At 35.0% G+C, this 22791-nt stretch overlaps 3 protein-coding genes across 3 annotated transcripts in view; 1 reads left to right on the plus strand and 2 right to left on the minus strand.

Moving 5' to 3' along the window:
- The first annotated feature begins 3134 nt into the window (after positions 1–3134).
- LOC127938922 (cyclic AMP-dependent transcription factor ATF-3) lies at positions 3135–7550 on the plus strand. Its single transcript, XM_052535839.1, has 4 exons — positions 3135–3286; positions 4583–4833; positions 5072–5179; positions 5433–7550. Exons 2-4 carry the CDS (start codon positions 4591–4593, stop codon positions 5688–5690), a joined length of 609 nt encoding a protein of 202 aa, XP_052391799.1. The 5' UTR covers positions 3135–3286; positions 4583–4590; the 3' UTR covers positions 5691–7550.
- Positions 7551–11962: 4412 nt separating this feature from the next.
- LOC127938550 (basic leucine zipper transcriptional factor ATF-like 3) lies at positions 11963–13565 on the minus strand. The gene is made up of 3 exons (XM_052535249.1): positions 13311–13565; positions 12941–13045; positions 11963–12736 (listed from the first exon to the last, which is right to left on the minus strand). The coding sequence occupies exons 1-3, from the start codon at positions 13383–13385 to the stop codon at positions 12551–12553; spliced, it is 366 nt and encodes a 121-aa protein (XP_052391209.1). The 5' UTR covers positions 13386–13565; the 3' UTR covers positions 11963–12550.
- A 599-nt stretch (positions 13566–14164) lies between these two features.
- Positions 14165–22791, minus strand: part of LOC127938549 (kinetochore-associated protein NSL1 homolog) — a 34696-nt gene continuing 26069 nt past the window's right edge. Inside the window, exons 2-7 of the mRNA XM_052535248.1 lie at positions 17989–18184; positions 17627–17705; positions 17411–17538; positions 16035–16089; positions 15863–15930; positions 14165–14541 (exon numbers count right to left, since the gene is read on the minus strand). Of these exons, the coding sequence (XP_052391208.1) occupies positions 14317–14541; positions 15863–15930; positions 16035–16089; positions 17411–17538; positions 17627–17705; positions 17989–18156 (723 nt within the window). The 5' untranslated portion in view covers positions 18157–18184 and the 3' untranslated portion in view covers positions 14165–14316. The remainder of the gene's footprint in view (positions 14542–15862; positions 15931–16034; positions 16090–17410; positions 17539–17626; positions 17706–17988; positions 18185–22791) is intronic.

A 22791-nucleotide genomic window follows, 5' to 3' on the forward strand; every position in this document is an offset into this window, starting at 1 on the left:
AAAGTGCTTCAGAAAATATACATAAATACAGAGAGAATAGGCATAATTTAATTATTACGATGACTATGATGCTGATTATTGAAATATAGTGAACGTTGGGTTGTTAGATAGTGATGTGTGGTAAAAACAAAAGTGAAAGATAAACACTTTGTACATAATACAAGTAATTTTTAAAATGTAAGTGAAGACAAATTAAAGATACATGCAACATTATTATGAACATAACAATATATGTAAAATCTAGTACATCAAGTGTAGCCTATATGTATTTTAATCATAATTCCTATTTTTTATATACACTCTCACATGGGAAATTACCTCCTTTAAACCCGTGACTGTTCTTATCAAAAAACTCATTAGACTCAGATCAGCAATAAAGATATGGATAGCTTGAGTGGGGGTGTCATAATAACAAAACTGAAAGAAGTTTAAAAATATGGCTGCAAAGTTTTCTTTACATCATAAAGAAACCGAATGGAAAGGACCATCATAATTATACTGATTATGATAAGGACGTATCTTGTTTACCTTTTCTTTCACTCAAACCTTTCGCATTTTTGTTGATAGACAACAATGAACACATAACAGATGGAAAAGTGAAATCACTTCTCCTGAATCTTCACTGTGTATTAATAGCTAATAGGTCAATATTGACATCATAACAGCTGTATATCCATGTCCCAGTCACAAAATGGCTACAGGCCTTTAAACACCTGTTTGACTTTATGCGATAGAGAACAAGCTGAACTCTATGACGTGATTTTGCCCTGCCAGATATGATAAAGAGATGATAAGATGGTGAACACTGCTATATTAAGCTCTGTATAATGTTTTAGATATAGATGGTATCTTGCGTGGGCTCACACATGTCTGGTATACATTTTTAGCTCAAACATAAACTGAATATTATGTCTCATTAGAAAAATTTGCACAATTATACAGTATTTAATTTATTTATGGACAAATATATGTTTATGATTTTGGTTTATGTATAACTTTAATTAACACATTTCATAAGATTATGTCTGTAATTTGTAAACATATATATCAAACACACAAAAAAGAAATAAGCAGCATATAAAACTGACTGTATTTCATTGCATTGGACAACATAAAATCAAGTCAAGTTCCATCAGCCAACAAATAATATGAGAGTTTTTAACAGAACTAACTTCCCTTTTTGAAGTAATTTTTATGACTTTAACCAACTGGTGTCAAGGTGATAATAAATGTCTGAAGTCGGTTCCCATCGAGTTCACACAGCTGTCCCGCAGAATAACTACAAGTATAGTTCATCACATTATTCGCTAATGATGGATAACCAGAAATAAAACTTAATTTGCCTTAATGTTGAACAATACATTTATTGTACTCATTTACATATTACATATTGTACTGATTTTCACTTATTACCAAGCAGAAACAAATACCAAGAACTACCTTGAACTTGAGGAGAAAAAAAAATACTAATAAAGATAAATATAAAGTAGCCTACATAAAAAAATAAAAAATAAAAAGCTCAAACAGACAGAGATTGAAAGCCTATTAAACTACTAAGAAAAAAATACTATAGCTTAAAAAAATATTTGTGTATTTGTGAAAGCTTCTCTTTATTTTCATTAATATTCATCTATTGGCAGATTTCAAAACAGGACAAGTAAAAAGCAAAAAATACAGTTTATAGTATATATTTTTTAAATGTATGTCTTTAAATTTTTGCAAATAAGGAAAAATAAACCACTCAGAAACCACATGAAATACTATAAAAAAAAAAAAAAAAAACTCTGAATATAATCATCTAAAAACACTAGCTTATTATTTCCATATATCAGTGGATGTCAAAACAACAACAGCAAATTCATGTCATAAGTCAAATGAAACTTATTTATTACCCAGATTCATTAGCCCGAGAGTCAACATTTCTCTCTGGAAAAATAAATATTACCTTTGTGTCATGTTTAGACATGACTCCTTAGTAACAATATTGTGTGTACAAGCACAACTGTATGTAATTAGGGAGTGTTTTAGTAGTGATTCCACCTGGACTTGTGAAGAGAGATAGCTGGAAAGTTCCAGAACACAGATGTAAGAGCATTCACCGAGGTGGGTAATAACCCAACTAGAGCAATAGAGCTGTGCTTCACATCCAGTAGAGGAATGCAGACACTGCGGTCTGCCCCACTCCCTAAAATCACTCCATAATCATTCCACTGAACATCCATCCAATATACATATCAAAGTGAACAGACAAGAACTATGAGCTCTAACGTTTGCTTTACACTCTTGTTTGTTTATCGGATTATTTAATAGATTGTTGATTTGTTGATGTTGTCTACTCATATTTATATCTAGGGTAACACTGATTTTATGCCACCGATAAACTGATATTACATAAGGTTCAGAATAATACAAATAGAATAGAATAAAGTCATGTATAAACTTACATGCCGCAATATAATATTTACAACCTTAAATTATATTTTCAAAGTTGAGCACATTGTAAAAGTTTCAGCGCACTAAAATTGAAAACCTAGTTTATGCTCTGGAAAATCAAAGTCATGCAAAAGTTACATTGATGACTTCAAACTTTTTAATTTAATTACTGATGAAGAAATCAACCTCTGAAAACTCGAATGTTAATCAAAAATGACTGGGGTGAGTTAAACGGCTGGTCATCAAGTTGTTAAATGGTGAAACCCAACTGTTCACACTTGATTCCTCACTCATGGATTTTACACTAAACAGACTGAATAAAAGACAGCAACACACTGACCTTGGGATCATCTCTCCATCTTCATATAATTCTCCAACAGACAAAATATGAGTGTTTAACAGAGTGCCAGAGATTTTCTGGTCTCATTCTGACCAACTAGCCAGTCAATTTCTCCTCTCCTATAGGCCATTTTTTTATCTCATAAATATTCAGTACATTACACTAGAGCATTCCAGAGATCCCATGTCATTACACGGGTATGTCTTTATTTGCTCATTAGGTTAACATGTCAGGCTTCGATTCCTCCATTGCACGGGGAAGAGGGGGGCTGAGCTTGCCCAGTTATGGTGCGCACGGAGGGTTGCCCGGTTGCATCACCGCAAAGACAGCTTTCCTGATACTATAAATAGGGTGAGGTCACTCGCCCCGCCCCCAGTAGTAGTTCACGTCCTCCAGCCATTAAAAGAGGTGATGCAACGAGCCGGCGACAACAGTAACTTCAGCAGCTGAACGCGAGAACACTCCGTCGGAGGAGAGCATCACAACACGCGCGTTTTATTCAGTCAAAACAAGGTGAGTGACAACATTGTTTCACGTCTTATGTATGTATTTTGTTGTAAGTGTTCTAGACCACACTGTGAACTGCCTACGCTATGTTCTGAGAAATAAACTTAGCTAGTGACCGGTTTCAATACAGTTGTGTTTTTGGGTCAAGCGATTGTACTTATTATAATTCATTTTATAGTCGTAGTGTAATCTTTTATATTCTTATATTTATGTTTTATTGTATTTAATTGTTATCTCAGCATGAACTTAAGTCCTCTAGAATAGTTGCAAACTTTTGTGCGGAACTGGGCTGCGGTAGGCTAACTCGTGTTGAAATATCCGAATAACTGATTATTTTATGTAGCTAGCCTAGTTCTGTTGGAGAATCATTATAGCTGACTGTAAAACAAATAAAGAAAAATAAAATAAATAAATGAATAAAAAAACGGTTTACTTTAACGAGTTACTTAGAAATTTCACTGTAACCGGATTAGAGTTTATTAAACATTTTAAGATGATGATTTTACTGGATTACAGGCTACTGACCTGCGGTGCATATAATCAGTATTTTACAAATAATTCGAGTGTAGTAATTGAATGTAATCGCATAATATTTAATTAAATGTCTGACATATTTTAGCTTATACAAATGCTGCCAGAACGTATTATAATATTATAATATTCTACGGAATAGCACATTGTACATGCCATTACATTTTATTTTAATATACTAACTTATTTGAGCTATTAAAATCTGCAATGTAAAATCACCATAAAATGTACAGAGAATAATACTTGGTACTATTGAAGGCCAAATGACTTTAATCTTTAAGCTCATAAAAACTTACTTTCTAGCAACTGCTTATAAATAACACCATAAAGCAATAGTTTTATAAACATAAAACACCATAAGGATAACAATACATTAAACATTAAAATGATACTATAAGAATGAACTAAACAAAATGAGATTGGGAATACCCCTTACTTGCTAAATCATAAGGGGATTTACTTTCTGTAATTTTAACATATTTAAGCAATATATTTATTGCCTTGTTAAATATAATATTTTCTCCATAAATTGTGAATAAAAATATAAATAGTTTATAATAAATAATAAACATATTATGCATATATTTATATGCATTCATACTTTTTATTTCTGAAATACATATTTACATTTACCATTCTTAGCACATTACTAACTTTTTACAGTTTAGTCAGTAGTCTAATAATTTTTTGAGAAGGTGGAAGAGTTTGTATCTGACTACAGAAAGTTTTCTTATTAAGACCATGTTTTAAATCTAGCTTCAAATGTTTTAGATTTCGGAATGATGCTCCAGTATCCTGGTTTGGGTCCCTCAGAGATCAGTGCGACTGCTTTGGTACCCTGCCTCTCCCCGCCTGGCTCTCTCACGCTGGACGACTTCACCAGCTTCACTCCATTAGTGAAAGAGGAGCTGCGCAACGCCATTCAGAACAAACGCCTGTCCAACGGCATGAGCACCCTGACCCCTGACCGAGCGTGTATGAACGCAGATCGTCCTACTGAACCACCTGTAATGAAGCGTGAGGTAAGAAGGACTCATTTACAGTTAGAACATTTAATCAAATGTTATTTCTCGTATTTCACATTTGTTATATTGAGTAACATGCATGTAGAAAAGCCATGCTTGCACAATTCACTTGTTCATCCACTTGTGGAGCTAATTCAGAATCATTAGGCCGTTTTGCTTTCATAAAATACAGTATGTATTACACTCTATAGTGTAATATATATTTGAACGTGTCTGATCAATTTTGTCATTTCAGACCAATCCAGAGGAGAATGAAAGGAGAAAAAGAAGGAGAGAAAGAAACAAAATTGCAGCAGCGAAATGCAGAAACAAGAAAAAGGAGACAACAGACAATTTACAAATGGTATTGTTTATGTGCTTTTGTCTTTATTATATTCAAGTTTAATTTAAAACATTTTATTTTTATTTTATATATATATATAAAATTTAGTAAATTTATAAAAAAAAAATTGTTATATAGATTTATAATATAGATTTAATATTATTGTTGTTTTATTTTTTAAATGTTATTTTATTTTAAATATTTCTAAAATATTACTTTTCTTACATTTTCCACTCATGTATGTTCTATAAATGGCTTCTATTTTTTAATTCAGGAGTCAGAGAAGTTGGAGTCCATTAATGCTGAGTTGAAAGCCCAGATTGAGGAGCTGAAGAGCCAAAAGCAGCAGCTAGTTTACATGCTCAACCTGCATAGGCCCACGTGTATCGTCCGAGCTCAGAACGGCCAGACCCCTGAAGACGAGAGGAAGCTCTTCATCCAGCAAATCAAAGAGACCACCCTGCAGGGTCTGAATCTAACCATAAGTGGACCAACACACATCTCATTACCAACTAGCTGTGGACATCTCTAAATCACAAACTGTACAGGCAAGAAGCTAATGGTTTGGCAGTCCTTGCCAAGGAACGCTGGAAGGTTCACCCACGTTATAAAGGACAAAACACAGGGCGTCTGCCATGCTGCCAGTTGATATACACTGAAAGACACTGTTAAAGCACTAGAAGGACGTTTGATGCGTTTTTCCTCTTATTTAAATGTGTTCATAATTGTATGTATGTTCAACATAATATGCTTTTTATATGCACCAAAGCCTGATGTCATGTTGATCCTAGAACAACATGATTTCATTTATTTATCAGCTTGTTGTTTAAATGAAACCCTGGTGGTGTGTTTGACAGCAAGCACTATTCTAGTGAGACGAAACAAATGTAGTAATTTGCGTGTATATTTTCATTTATTGGCAAGACATACAGGGTGACAAAATTGTTTAGTTACATATTTATCTGTGGCCTCTGCCTTGCTAGTTGTCCACATAACATGCCACATGAAGTATTTCAAGCTGCTACTAATCTCTCAGGACTTGGTCTATATATATATATATATATATATATATTGCAGGAAACTCTTATTAAATAGACTGATAACATAACAGGGAAGTCGACACGGAATGGACTTTGAGATAATGAGGCGTCCTGCACACTACAAGGAAGTTTCTACCTTTTGTCACATAAAGCCTGTTCGCTATCACCTCAACTGTCTGACTATGTTGTTGTTGCAATGCTGTGAGCAGGAAGATCTGCATTTGTCAGCCTACTATAAAAAAGAGAGTGTTTTTGTGCTATTAGCAGGGACATACTTATTTTCTGATGTTGCATTTTTCATATACTGTAGCTGTGTGTTGTTATTGTCTAGATGCACAAACCTCTACACTCCCAGCTAACAAGAAATATTCTCAGAACTTGCCAAATGTTCTAACAAGTTTCTGTGAAAAATAAGAGTGGACCTCCGGTAACATTAATAGAATGTTCATTCAAAGTTATGTGTCTTAAAAATGTTCTCAAAACCAGCTTGAAATATAATTTTCTGAAATGTTTTAGTTGGTTGCATAACATCAGAAGTAATGTTCCCATAATGTTTGCAAACGGTTTAAATGGAGCATCCCCTTAATGTTTTCTCTGACATTTGCATAACCCAGAAAAAAAAAATGGGACGTTTTAAACTTTCAGAGAAGATTCAGAAATAACTTAATGGGAATGTTAGCAAAATCTACTTAGAACATATTTTTGTTAGCTGGGCTTATCCTAAAGAAAACAAAACTTGAAGTAAAGCTCTTATTAATTGTCTGGCTATGTGCCTAGATCATGTGTCATGCAATTTTAGTGTCACGTATTGTTGTCAGTGAAGAAACACATACTGCAAGACATCTGATCAGCCCCTGTGACTGCATTTCCTATTATTTCAGAAATGTGTACTAGAGTATTAAAATCACTCCATTTATATGAAACCTAGGAAAACACCTAATCTTTTCATATACTTCTCCCTCATGTTTAAATGTATGCGTAGTTGCATTGTTTAAATGTATGTTCTGTCGTGTACTGAAAGATTAAGTGATGCAGGTGTCAGGTAGCTTTTTTTCCCTTTGTGTGTGTGTGTATATGTATGTTTTTTTAAACAGGCATACCACAAAATATGGTACTACTGACATTAAATGTGTATTGAAAACATACTTTCTATTTGTAGTTAAATCCATATTTATCACGTTATTGGTGTCCATGTCAAAGTGTTCAACTGCTATTGATACCAAAAGTCATGATTGGGAAGATAATAGCCTGTAAAATTAAATTACAAATTTATATGAAATATGTATGGCTTCAATTTGACTTTCTCTTGTTTGTTTTTGATACTTTGTTAATAAAAACAAAAAAAAACTATACCATCTATGATTGAGTCATTCTGTGCTGGTTTTATAATAAATATATAAATAAAATTGAATTGATGTGATTACATCAGATGAAGCAACACCTAAATATTGTTAGGGTACTTTTTAAAGTGTACTTGATGTACTAAAAAGGCAGCACCAGTTATGGTTGTTTTGAGAAATGTGTGGTAGGGCAAGTCTGCACATGTATAACCTGAGAGACATGCCGATTGTAACACTGAGGTTGATCGAGTTCATCCTGCCAGAGAACAATGATTCAGCATTTTCTGCTGGTTTAAATGTTTATTTTTGAAGGTGGGTGGATTTCATGCGAGGAAAATATTATTATTGTTTTGGAACTATTTAAAAGTTGGAATCGCATCAGAAGATGGTAATCGTAAAAGCCTCCTGACATTCCTTGGAAAGAACAAAGCTGCTAGAGAACTCTTATCTACAGTATGGTGGCACCTGAGTCTTGGTAACTCCCTTTTTAGAATTCTGAATTCATCTAAGTTAATAAAAAGCTTTGTAATCTTTCATTGGTTGCTATCATTGCTTTACTCCACTCTTTCTATGATCCGCAATAAAAACAGTCGCTTTTGGCCTTTTTATTTGTGTCATTTTGTTTGCACACATCTCTTAAAGTAAAAAAAAAAAACACATGGGGCAATCATGTTCGAGTTGCTGGTCATTGCTTAATCATTGCTGATGTGGACTGATGTCAGACATGTGATAATGAACTCTCAGAAATTACTCATGGATAACTTCCACCTCTTTCACCTGAAAACATAAACATAAAACACTGTATCACCATCGCCGAGAATTGAACACTCTTTGTTCACATTTGTTTCCCAAACCAGTGCAATGAAACGAAACTGAGTCACTCATTCTGATCAAAACTATTCAACTAGATACAGGAACTAAATGACCAGTCTCCAGTATATATAATATGGAACTTGACAAACTTAATAAGACTTAATATTTTCAAACTGTAAAACTGTAAATCTTTTGAATGCATAATAAAACAAAGCATTTATGAAATCAAATCTAAAATATCTATTTAACATAACTTTTTAAATACCCAGATTCCTGACATCATAAACTGACTTTCACCATTTAATGCAAGTGCACTTTGCCCTGCCTGAATATGAACCAACATAGTTACAGCCCTTGGCAACACATGCAATCAGTGGAAACTTCACATTCTGATGCAAGCATTAAAACTGTTGCAATGGAGTCTACAGATGCCAAACAGGGTGTTGTAATGCTATTTCAAGCATCTCATAACCTTTAAACATTATTTAAATGATAATGGTTTTAAAGTTTTGATCTAATGCATTCATGCCTGACAGGTTGTTAACCTATAGGGCCATTGGCATGCATTTTTAATGACCATACTGTACTGTAACCTATGCCTATGGAACATTATTGACAGTTTTACAGCTCATTTACCCTTTAGGGCTACACTATTAGAGGTTTATTATGATGCATGAAAAACCTGTAGTTTATATTACTAAACTCATGTTTAAAAAGACTGGTTTTCCCTCAGCGTCCAAAGATGAACGAACAGATCTTTAGCACTTCCCTGCCAGGACAATGGAAATGTCCCTTCTTTTTTATTTCGGGGGAGCTCAAGGAAGTTTAGGTTCAATGGGAAGTTTAAGGAACACATTCTTGAAGTTCCTGTAAAGTTTCCAAGAATTTGAAGATGCGAGGGCAACCACCTACAGTCGCTACCAGGAACTTACAGATCAGGAAGAAATATTTTTCCGTTTAAAGACACACCCCTAATTTCCCAGTTGACAACGCGTATTTGCATGCTCCTCTATTCAGATTTCAAAACACGTGCACTTTAAAGACAATGCTAAACAGATTATGATAAACTTTTCTGCTTCCTTTTAAGTTCGTGTAGTGACAAGAAGAAATATTTACAGCTCTGACCCAACCTGAGCTTTAGAAGAGACATCATTTCTTGAATATCGATCAGACTACAAACGAATGGCTTTCATTCAGTGTAGCTACAGTAGATGTAGATCGTTAAAACTACATTATCATAATTATCAATTGAAAGCAGCTGTCTATTTTCAGTAGATTTAAATATTATAAATATAATCAACTTATATAAAATCCAAGTTGATTAGTAGTGTGTCCACTAGAGGGCATAACAACCGAGCAATAAGAAAAATAGACGCTGAGTTGCAGCATGCACTGGAGTGGACTCTCATCTCATTTCCGCTTGTTAGATGCAGATGCGGACAGAAACATTGCAGATGTTTTGTAATGCTGCAAATAAAGAGCTCTAGTTTGCAGGGGTATGGGGGGAGGTAACCACCAAATAACCAAACATAGCAGCCAAGGACATACATATAAGCACGAACATACTATAATCTCTTTAAACTACTCATGACCTCATGAATTTGTCACTTTTTATTGATTTATGATTACTTATTGTGGTAAATGTTGTCTAACTTGTTGTAGAATTTATAATAGATAATCTGTTAAGGGACTCGATTTTTCCCTATAGATTCATATTACAACTGCGGAATGCTGTCGGCCTAGCTATCGGTTCTAAATGTGCAGGCTGCTGTTTTCATAACAAATGCTGTATAAAATAATAACAATAAAGAATCATTATTGGCCTGGTAATGATTAATAGCCTCATAATAACAAATGCTATGTTAAGAGCTATGGTAAATTTTTGTAAGACAAAGAGCCATATGTAAAGGGGTCTAATGATATTCCAAGAGATGGCATAGATTAAATCATTAAAAGCCTGATGAACTATTAAGGAGTAAGAAATAAACAGTATCAATATTAGAAAATGTTAGAAGAAGACCTGGACTGTTGCCCAGTGGTCGAAAGCCCCCTTTTCAGATAAGAGCCAGTTTTTTATTTCATTTGGAAACCAAAGTCCTAGAGTCTGGATGAAAGGTGGATAAGCTCAAGTTGCTTGAATTCCAGTGTTAAGTTTCCACAATATGTGATGATTTGGGGTGCAATGTCATCTGCTGGTGTTGGTCCATTGTGTTTTTTGAAAACCAAACTGACTGCACCCATTTATCAAGAAATTTTGGAGCACTTCATGCTTCCTTCTGCTGACCAGCTTTTTGAAGATGCTGATTTCATTTTCCGGTAGGATTTGACACCTGCCCACACTGCCAAAAGCACCAAAAGTTGGTTAAATGAGCATGGTGTTGCTGTGCTTGATTGGCCAGCAAACTCACCAGACCTGAAACCCATAGAGAATCTTTGGGGTATTGTCAAGAGGAAAATGAGAAACGAGAACAAAAATGCAGATGAGCTGAAGGCCACGGTCAAAGAAACCTGGGCTTCCATACCACCTCAGCAGTGCCACAAACTGATCACCTTCATGCCACACTGAATTGAAGCAGGAATTAAAGCAAAAGGAGACCCTACCAAGTATTGAGTACATGTACAGTAAATGAACATACTTTCCAGAACGCCAACAATTCACTAAAAACATTTTTTGTTGGTCTTATGAAGTATTCGAATTTGTTGAGAATTGGTGGGGTTTTGTTAAATGTGAGCCAAAATCATCACAATTAAAAAAAACAAAGACTTAAACTACTTCAGTCTGTGTGCATTGAATTTATTTAATACAAAAGTTTCACAATTTGAGTTGAATTACTGAAATAAATGAACTTTTCCATTTGAGATGCACCTGTATGTATGACTATAAAACACTGGTTCAACACTTTATGTTTATGTACTTATGATATGTACCATATATATTCTTCTGTTGTAATAATATCAAATATTAATAATAATAATCTCTCTCTCTCTCTTTCAACAGTATATTCATTTCCATTTGCATTTACAGGTTCTCCCGCACCATACCAGAAGACTTGTGTGTACTATTATAAAGCTATGCATTGTTGAAATTGCTATGAAATACAAAACTGCATTTAAAACTGGTGTGCTACATATATTTTGCCATGCCCTAAATAAGGGAATTGTATTTTCTGTAGAAACTATATTCTTTACACTCGACCCATTCTGAACAATTTAATTTGTGCTAGAATAAACATAAAACTAGGCGTTTTATGTTTCTCTAGCAGTGCTTTTTGGCTTTAAAGTTTTTAAAATGAAAGTCAACATATTCATGTGGAGCTCTAGGACTTTTCAGAAGAGAAGAGAAAACTGGAAGAGAAATGTAGAAGTGTGTACCCTGCACTGGTTAGGAAGGTAAGTCATCAGAGGTTTGAGGAAGTGATGCATTCAAGTAACAAATATGACCACCAGCTTACCGCAAACACCCCCAGATATGGTTTCAACACAAATGAGTGAAAAATTGTATCCGGGTAATTTTTCTGATTTGGTGAGCTCATTTTAATAGAAATTGCATGACTATTTCATTTTCAGTAATTACTGGATTTCAATCTGCATCACAGAGTGTATAAAACAGAATGATGATGTTTTTATTAAAATAATTGTTTATTTTTTTAATAGTTACAATACACTCCAAAAGCAAAACACGATCAAGCAAGACAGAAAAGTAACACTAACATGTAAATTAAACCGTTATGGTTATTTTGAATAGTAATTAATAATATGCAGACATAAACCTGCTGTCACAGAGTTTTGAAATTAACTTTATGGTTGGATCGGCTCTCATAAAGCAGAAGTGCATTCTCACATCTCATTCATTCACAGCAAACTAACTGTGGTACGACAGATGGTTTAGTTAGTGGTTATTGACTTTATCAAAGTAAATACCAAAATGGATGTATTCACGTGAGGCGTGACCGTGGGAAAACTAACATGTGGCTAGATTATGTATTCTGAACATAACTTGTCACATTGCAGTTTCAAGCAGGACTTCATTTTTCACTTGTATGAACACACACTGCAAAGAAAACACTGCATATTGAACACACAATGTAATACTTTAGAATAAAAATGGTAGTACGCATAAATCCCTTGCATGATTACATGTATAGTTAATTTATGCTAAATGGAAATTCAGACATCATGAGCATCAGATGTGAGTGTCACTATCTAGACATAAACTCAGGTGACACCGTGCCTATGGACCTTGATGTTGAGGTCATACCACAGTTCAAGACAGGACACAAAGGCTCATGGGCTTTAAGGGCATCTGTCAAGCGTTGCTGTTCCTCAATCAAAATCTGGACTTCCTTCCTCAGCAGACTGTTCTCCTGTTCCAGACATTCATACGCCTGGTTACAGAAAATTTCAGCATGTCAAAAACCATATCAATTGGATGCATCAGTGTGAATTTGATGCATTTTCCCATGTCTGTCCACAATTATCAACATATATGTGCATAGGAAAAATACACATTACATCTGCAAATTTTACTAGGAAGAACAAATGCAGAAATTAACATCTTTTATATTTTATATAATTTGCAGCTTGCAAACCTCATGCAACTCATCAGCTCTCTGGGTTTGTCTTTTGCGGCTCCTCTGTGCAGCAACTCGGTTCTTTTCTCTTCTTTTCAGCCTTTTCTCATCATCATCAGAGCTCTGAATCACAGTCATATGTTATGGTTGTTATGATGTGTTGTTTCCTGAATATTTTATAATAATGTTCAGTTTTATATCATTATAACAGAACAATTCACAAACAGTTCCCCATAAAATCATTTTGGGCGGCATAGATCAGAAAGAAAAGAATGCATGTGTTCGGTGGAAAGTAGTTATTTGTAAATTAGGCACATTTTTATATTAGGTTATACATTATTTTGTAAGTATGTAAAGAAAAGGAAACAAGAATAAATAAGTAACATACCTCACTCTTTCGTAACAACCGTAAAGCTGAAGCATCATTTCGAGGAAAGTTACTTTTCGCATTGAAATGTGACATGACAGGTGCAGAAGAGCACGAGCGCAATAAACACTTCCGTTCACGAAATTGTATTGAAAATCACGGCGAACTGTTATGTCGTTTTAATTAGCGCATAGTTAGACATGTTTAACTGTCTGTCAACATCCCTCAGTAACATAAGCGATTTCTTGAAAATGCCTTCGGCTGATGTTCTTTGAAGTCACGTGGTGCTCTCGAGAACTCCAACTTCTGACGGTGTGCATGTTTTCGTATTTTTAACGCTTTTTGGTCGTTCCACGAAATTGAATGTCTTTTCCATTTTGAACAGGTGATTTGTAAAAGCTATTCAAAAAACAAACAAGCAAAAGATTTTAAACATTCCGTTAGGCAATATGAATTTCTTAAAGAGTAAAATCAAATGCAGCCAAAATAAGTTACAAAATCGCTACTACTATCCTAATGGACAACAAAAGATAACGTTACATGACTGAAAATTGAATAGTTCAATAGTTCAGCCATTACTAGCCTTTTGCTCAAAGATATATATTCCTGCAACTTTATAGAGAAGGCATAAAAATAAAATAATAGTTATGTAAGAACATTGTCAGCTTTACATCTTTGTATGCAAAAAGAGCCCTTATAGTCAATGTTTATTTGGCTCATTTGTTTAATAGAAAGATGTTCAGTGCCAGTTAATTTGGAAACCAACACTGGTAGACCAATAACACCTTGTGGTATGAACCTGTACCACATCAGCACAATACTTCTCTAAAAACCTAATTTATTAAAATGCAAAAAGAAAGTGGTGAGAAACTATATGCATGAAGTATTTCTTGAAGATTTATTTACATTACATGGGTAAGAACCAGCATACAAAACACTTATTTAATAACACGTGTCAATACAACACTCCTTTACTGCCCTTCTCCATAGCTACACAAAATGATACACACAAATATACAGATGCACATTAATTTACATCAGTATTTTGGATGATTTCTGAAGCAGGTACATAGTCTGCACTGTATTCTGAATCAGACACAGCTCTTTTGATAGTGGAGGGAAGTCTGTGGTAAAGATCCGGACAGACGTCTCCTACTAACACTTCTCTGTAGATTTCCATCGACTCCGCTGAAGGCTGCATGTCAAGTACTTGACGCAAGCCCTCAGCTGACTGCTTCAGACTTTTCAGAGACTGAACAGAATGAAGGAAAATGGAGCATGTTAACATATGTATATATATATATATATATATATATATATATATATATATATATATACATATATATATACACACACACACACACACACACACACACAGTACTGTGCAGATGTCTTAGGACATTAATATTTTCATCAACAACAAAAAAATAAAAAAAAAACAGTTATTTTTCTATCTTTTGCTGTAGTGTGTCAGTAGGAAATATAGTTTACATTCCTTTTGCCATTAATTATATTAGAAATCCAGTGAGATTTTTATATGCACAAGGAGTCTGACAACAGCCAGTGTGCCACACAGAGATGTGATCTCACCATCATCCAGTATGTCTGGGATTACATGAAGGAAAAGAAAAAGCTGAGACAGACTAAATCCAGAAGAACCACGGCAGCATCTCCAAGACACCTGAAGAAACCTATCAGCATAGTTACAGTACTTTGAAAGGTTTTAGGTGTAAAAATGTTGTCAAGTGAGGATGCTTTCAAAAATAAATGTCATGAATAGATTTTATTTATCAATTAACGTCATTTAATATGATCAAAGCAATATTTGCCGCAACTACCCTTTTGGTTTTAAACGGTTTTTGTCCTAGGTGCACTTGCACAAAGTTTTCTTCAAGTGTCTTGAAGACATTTCCACAGTTCTTCAGGATTTATTCTGTCTCAGTTTTTTCTGATTCTTTATGTAATACCAGCTGGACTAAATGATGGTGATGAGATCTCTTTGTGGAGCACTGGCTGTTCTCAGACTCCTTGTGCATATCGGATTATTACAATTAATGGCAAAAGGAATGTTTGGAAATGTAAAATGACATGCACAACAGCTAAAGATAGCAATTCTTAGAAAAAATAGAAAGACAGAAAATATTTTTTTTTAAACAAAAAGTGAAGTGAAAATGAAAGTTGTGACATTTGTCAAGTATGGTAACCCATACTCGGAATTGCTGCTCTGCATTTAACCCATCCAAGTGCCCACACACATCAGAGCGTAGGGAACACACACACACACACACACACCTGGAGCAGTGGGCAGCTATTTGCTCCAGCGCCCGGGGAGCAATTAGGGGTTCAGTGCCATGCACAACGGCACTTCAGCCATAAGGATTGGGCTGAAGGGCATTCACTCCCCGCACCTACAACTCCTGAAGGCACTGAGACTTGAACCTGCGACCTTGGAGTTACAAGTCCGACTCTCTAATCACTAGGCCACAGACGCAAAAAATACTAATGGCTAAGACTTTTGCACAGTGCTGTATATGTGCACACACACAAACATGGTAATTATAATACATTTGTACCTTCATAACCATACTGGCTTGTTTGAACACTGCAGGTGCAGAAGCTGATACATTTCTTTTGACACACTCTGTGAAAACAATGTTAAACAGCTGGTAACTAATACTGCATAAAGGACTGTTATACAAATTATGCAATTTTACTAAAAAAGACAAAAAACAAAGGTGCACACACCTTGAGCTGGGTCTGGCTTTAGGTTTTGTGGCTTCACAGCTTGTTCATACAAACCCTAAAATAATGGATTAACAGTAAAAATATGAGCTAAATTCACACAGCAATGTTTAGGTCTTCTAAATAAAATCAGACCTGTTCTCTGAAAAAACACCAAAGTATACGGTATGAGTTACAGAAGCACATTAGTTTATTTTCAAATATATTACGACTCCTAGTAACCAGAGGTGGAACACCTAAAATTTTACAATTGTAAAAGAATGATATTATGACATCTAGTGGCCAGTGGTGGAACATATGGTCTTCTCAAATAGTTCCAAATAAAAGAAAAATACAAATAACTTCCTATAAAGACTAATACATTTGATTGTGAAATATATAAATATATGGGTTTAAGTTTTGCGATAAGAATGATTTCGGAAAAAAATTAATGTTGTGAAATATCATTACGATGTAAAATAAAGTTTTTCTAATTTATTCCTGTGATCCAAAGCTGCATTTTTCAGGATCATTACTCCAGTCTTCAATGTCACATGATCCTTCAGAAATCATTCTAATATGCTGATTTATTATTAGTGCTGGAAACTGTTGTGCTGCTTAATATTTTTTTTTGGAACCGGTGATACAATTTTTCAGGATTCTTTGATGAATAAAAAGTTAAAAGAAAAGCATTTATTAAAAAATAGAAATCTTTTCTAACAATGTACACAACAGTTCAAAAGAATGGGGGTCAGCTCATGTTTATTCTTTCTTTTATTCAGCAAGGATGTTTTAAGTAGTTAAGAAGTGATTTATAAGGAGTCAAGAAGATTTATACTGATTTTGTTAAAAAGATTTATATTGTTAAAAAAGATTTTTATTTTCAATAAATGTTTTTAACTTTTCATTCATCAAAGAATCTTGAAAAAAGTATCGCAGTTTCCCCCCAAAAACCTGCTGCCAACATTGATAATTCTTATAATAAATCAGCCTATTAGAACAATTTCGTAATGATCATGTGGCACTTTTAACTGGAGTAATGGCTGATCAAAATTTAGCTTTGCATCACAGAAATAAATTATATTTTAAAGGATATTAAAATAAAACCATTATTTCACATTGTAAAAATATTTTGCAAGATTTCAGCTTATTTCTGTATTTTTGACCAAATAAATGCAGTTTTGATGAGCATAAGAGACTTCTGTAAAAAAAAAAAAAAAAAAAAAAAAAACCAACCCTGCTCTTACTGATCCCAACTTTATGACCGGGAGTGTATATATTGTTAAGAAGTGATTTATAAGGAGTCACGATTTATTCTGATTTTGTTAAGAAGATTTAATTTATTTTTTAATTCTGAATAAATGCTATTATATAAAAGAAAACAAAAAAACATGTCTCACCAGAAGTTTCCTCTCTGCTCTTAATGACCGCACAACCTGGTTGCGTATTTGTTTTGGGTAAGAGTTGCGTTTGCAGGCAGTCTCAACTATTTTCTCATCCATAATGTCATTAATTGTGCTCTCATACTCTAAATACACAAAGTAATGGTTAATAATGTTATGGTTTGGTTTTGCAAAAAGTGTTATGAGTTCTCTGAAACTGTGACAGTAACTTACCTTCACAATAATCCTCTGATGCCTCATCCCAGGACACGCCACCAATAACTAGATTTTCTTGCACTGTGAATTCAAAGTTCTAAAAGAGAAAAGAGACAAATAAGATCAAATGGAAGAAAAAATATACACAGCAACAACAGCAGAAACGACAACAATAACAAAGATGATGAAAAACACATTTGAGTAAAGTTAAGTGTGTTATGTGTCTATCTAAACACATTTAGAAATTTTTGTCAATGTTATAACTCCCATAATTGAATACCACAGGCAAAACAGATGATGTTTCGACTTTAAAACCAAGATGCACTTGATAAAGACAAGAAATAATTGAACGGAAATCTATTTTATTCTACGAGACTTACCACAACCATTTCTTGCAGCAATTTGCCTTTGTCTTCCTCAGAAATGTGGTATTGGCCATCGAGAAACTTTTTAAATAAGTCTGTATACTTCTCAAGCTGTCCACGAACATGTTTTTTGGACTTGACATTTACTCTACAATCTGCCTCGCTCTCACGATCTTCCTCCATGACTGCCGCTTATTTTTCAAAACAAATCCTGTAAACGGAAGCAGAATGTGTTACAACGAAACAAACCCTGAGAGAAACACTTTAGGGGACGAAACGTTCCGCCTTCCAGGCAACCGTTAGGAGGAGACTTAGGTCTCTGCAGAGCAAAGTGGGCGTTTATCACCATGTGGGTGTTTTCAAACTGCTGGGTGTTTCTAAATCATGCAATCTAAATGATCCCCCTTACCCAACCCCACCCTAAACCTAACGTCACTATTGCATCAACCAATCAGGTATCATGGTGTAAAAACATCTAGTAACTCCCATTACTTTCCTGGCAGAGACCTATACTTGGTTAAGAGAGCTTGAGAAAATGCTGTAGAGATTATGAAAATGATTAACGTTTTATAACGTGTAATAACCATACAATATATGGTAATAACACATTTTATTTACTTATTTACACAGAAACATGCTCAAAATATTTTTATATACACTAACCTCACGGCAAGAGGATTCCCAATTCTATTTTATACCCCTTCCCCTACCCCTACCCCTCCGCCTACCCCTTGCCCTTATAAGTAATTAACTAATTTAGTCACGTGCATTTTCAGTTTCATTTATTATTATTATTATTATTATTATTATGGCTGTTTCATCACCTTATTTACATAAGTTATTTAAGCGCGTCCAGAAACATTGATCCCCCCCCCCCCCCAAACCATTTCCAGAGAGCAGATGCAAAAAACAATTTCTATTACTTACTATGACTGATTTTTTTAAAAGACAGAAATTGTTGATAAAGACATACTGTTTCATTCATATTCTAACATTTTTGATCTGTCTCCCTTCAGAGACCGAAGCTCCTCTCAAAAGCAGGAGGAAGAAACACCAGGTAACACAGGCTCAAGGAGAGCCTCATGCTGTGTTCACACCAAACGCGAATAGAGCGTCTGGCGCGAATGATTTCAATGTTAAGTCAATGCAAAGGCGCGTTTACGCGCGTCTGGAGGTCTCGCGGCGCGAATGGGGCGTTAAGCGCGGCGCGGAAGACGCGAATTCGCCTCATTCGCGCGTCTAGTTCGCGCGAATGACGCGAATTGACGCGCGAATAGAGCGCTTCGCGCGAAACGCGCGTTAAGCGCGAATGGTGCTTTTTGTGCATTTAGCGTTTGACGCGAATTCGCGTCTGCCGCCCGAGTTGAAAAATTTGAACTTTGGCGTCAATTCGCGCCGCGTTAACCAATCAGGAGCCTGCTAGGAGTCACTCATTCAACAGTATGTTCCTGCAGCCTCGGGTTGTGCAGCCAGGAATACCCTTCTCCACTCATTCAACAAGGAGGAATGACTGATGTTGTCAGTGAGGAGTCAACCGGAGCTATATGACAAAAGTTCATATTTCTATAGAGACCGGAATAAAAAGGACCTATGTATACATATAAAATATATTAATAGATAAATTGAATAAAGGCCAAAGATAAGAAACGTTTCATTTTACCCCAAACGAATTATATTTTATCTTGAACCACTAAAGAGACATCAGAGCCAGCGGCAAATGTCAGAAGATCTAGCCGAGGAAAGGCTACTCTCGGCTGATACATGATGACGGAGCTCCCGCTGATCGCATGGAGCTCATCTCTGAGATCGGCGAAACACATTTTTTAAATAGACGCTGTCATTATAAATAAACCGCATATTTGAGTTTAACACAACTACATTCTCGCCTGAAATACTTTTAAAACTACATTTCATGACACAATAACAGTAATATTTTGAAAATTATCCGAATAAAAATGGCGGTTGAAAATGCTCCGTGGACTCAGCTGGCAGAAGCCCCCCCATGACGCGAATTCGCGTCTGTTGTGAAGTTAATTTCACGCGCGAATCAAGCGAATTACTCGCGCGAATGAAGCGAATGATCTCAAAATGGTCAAGCGGCAAACTAGGCGCGGTAGACGCGAATTTGACGCTCTATTCGCGTTTGGTGTGAACACAGCATTAGGAGAACGGGAGAAGCAGATGCTGTCTAAAGAGGTATCTGCATTCACTCCTGACCAATGATGTAGACATACTCAAGCGCTGGAACCAAGTGATAGAAAATCACAATCTCTATTTTTACAGTTAGATATAATAATGGATGGCAGTTGTTTTTTTTCTTCACCCATTATTTATCCATTATACTCACAAAGATACAGTATTCTATGGAGGACCAGGATAGTCATTGAAAAAGCACTACATCATTGTGATAAGTAATTAATTGTGAAATAAAAATAAAGATTGTGAAATATAATTTCAAATTCAACAATTAATACAAAAAGAAATCAAATTCGCAAAGCATTTTGTAATTGCACATTTTAAATTGAAATATTAAAGAGGAATTGCAAACTGTGTATTCGTTAATAATCAGGGTATCTTCCGTCCATTCCAAATCCGTTTCAAATTAAAAAAGAGAAAACGAAAAACTCAAGAGGATTCAAGTGAGAGAACATGAATTAAATAACGAGAAATGGAAAAATGGCTCGTTTATTCGTTATTCCATCTAGGTTAACAAACGGAAAATGAGTTTTTGACTTGATTTCTCATTTTGTCGTTTTGGGTTTAAAAAACGGCTTATGGCTTCAATATTTCATTCGCACTTGTGGGCGGAGCTGAAACGCTCCTTTCATCTGATTGGTCGGATCGCTCCGCCTTCAACTCGATCTTACATTCTTTCAGAATAAGAGTCTTATAAGAGTAGTGTCTAGAAACCACCGCTCACTGTTAATTAACATAATATTTGAGTCAGATGTTACTGCGCACATAATTCGTGCTGCTGTGACTTGCAAGTCACGCCTTTAAATTATTTCTAGGTTATAGTATTGTATGAATATTGTCCCACTGTAAATACAGTGCAAATAGTTTTGTCTCCTTGGATAAAAGTGAAGAGGAAATAAAAATCAATAATAGACTGAACAGTTCCATGATAATATGTCTGTAACATTTACCACTCTCATCTTTTAAGTCAAAAGGCACTAGGTAGGTGTGTGTGACATTAATAATTAATTGGGAAAATTACTATAGTTAAATTTATGAAATATATTAGTAATATTCGTTTTATTACATACTAAATTGAATGGTTTTTCTTTTAGTCTTCTTTGTTGGCCTTGAGAAAGCCAACATATATTTGAACATTATTATCATTTATTATGAGAGTAATTGACAACGACTAAAATTTTAATGTTTCACCAAATTTCCTTCTCAAAAAATCCTAGTGACTTTCATTATCTGAGCAATGAAGGTCTTACACTTAATGTCCACTAGAGGGGGAGACAGGATTTCTATTTACGTAAAATGGCAAATAAATACATTAATTTCATGTGTACTACCATGAATATGCCATATCTGTGTACAAGAATAAACTTCACACTTCAAGCTGTACTTTAAAACTTCCCATTCTGGCTTTTTCAACCTACCTCCAAATGTATTTTAATATATTTTTTATTCACACTGGTTTATTCATTTAATGTTTGTCCATCTAGAACTTTTATTTTTCATGAGCTGTACATTTTAAGATGTACTCAGTGTTGATAAATCACATGCACTGAATGTAAATGCTAATGTCAGGACTCTCAGTCATCCTCTTGGATGGCCAGTGTCCTGCAAAGTTTAGCTACCCCAAATAAACACACCCAAGCTAAGCAAGGTCTTCAGGATCAGTAGCAATGTCCAAGCAAGTGTGTTGGAACTGAACTCTGCAGAACATGGTTTTCCCGGTTCAGGACTGGGTTTTAAATCTATAAATGAATTTGTATAGTTGGGTGTCTGCATGCAGAGGTGTACTTCAGTAAGTACAATGTAAACTGTAATCTATAAAGACAAATCTTCAGATAAGCATTAAGGCCACTGCCTTGAGGTCTCCATCCATTGGTCAAAACAGACCTCGCACCCCACCACACTCCTGCTAGCTGTCAACATTAATTGCGGCTGGTGCCAAATAAAAATTATTATGTATCCCTTGTGCATTGTTCAAATTCACTACCCTTTCGTTATGTTCGGGATGAAAACATTCACTCAATTAAACTGCTATAAGCATTAGATAAAAAAAATTTCCCCTAATTTATTGTTGGTGGATGTTTTTTTTTCACTGACTTCCATTATAATTACATTTTTGATTGCAAAGCCATGAAACATAATCATGCATTCTTGATTGTTTGTGGTTTTCCCTGTTGGGAAGAGGTAAAATTTGTTATTTTTTACAGTTGATCACTAGGTGGGACCATCAACCCTTTAGATAGGCCTGTGCAAAAAAAAGCTTAGTTTCTGACTTGTATATAGAGTTATGTGGAGTATAACAGCAAATTATATTGTGTGTATGTGTGTAGGAGAGAGAGAGAGAGAGAGAGAGAGAGAGAGAGACTTTTGCGCACTTACCTTGATGTATTTGAAAAAATCTAAATGTACACCTCAGCTCTCAGAACTACATGGAGTAAACAAAAGTGTATTTATGCACCTGCTGCCTTTTAATGGTGGTGATAAGTATAGACTAAACAAAAACAGTACATGGATTTAAACACTTGCATGCCATCCTTCTGGTCATTTGATGGTGAGAAGAGCAGCAAGCAATACGAGAAAGGGCTTGACTTGAACCAGAGTTTTAGAAATGATTATGCAGCTTGA

Source organism: Carassius gibelio, chromosome A20 (assembly GCF_023724105.1).
Source record: "Carassius gibelio isolate Cgi1373 ecotype wild population from Czech Republic chromosome A20, carGib1.2-hapl.c, whole genome shotgun sequence".
Lineage (NCBI taxonomy): Eukaryota > Metazoa > Chordata > Actinopteri > Cypriniformes > Cyprinidae > Carassius > Carassius gibelio.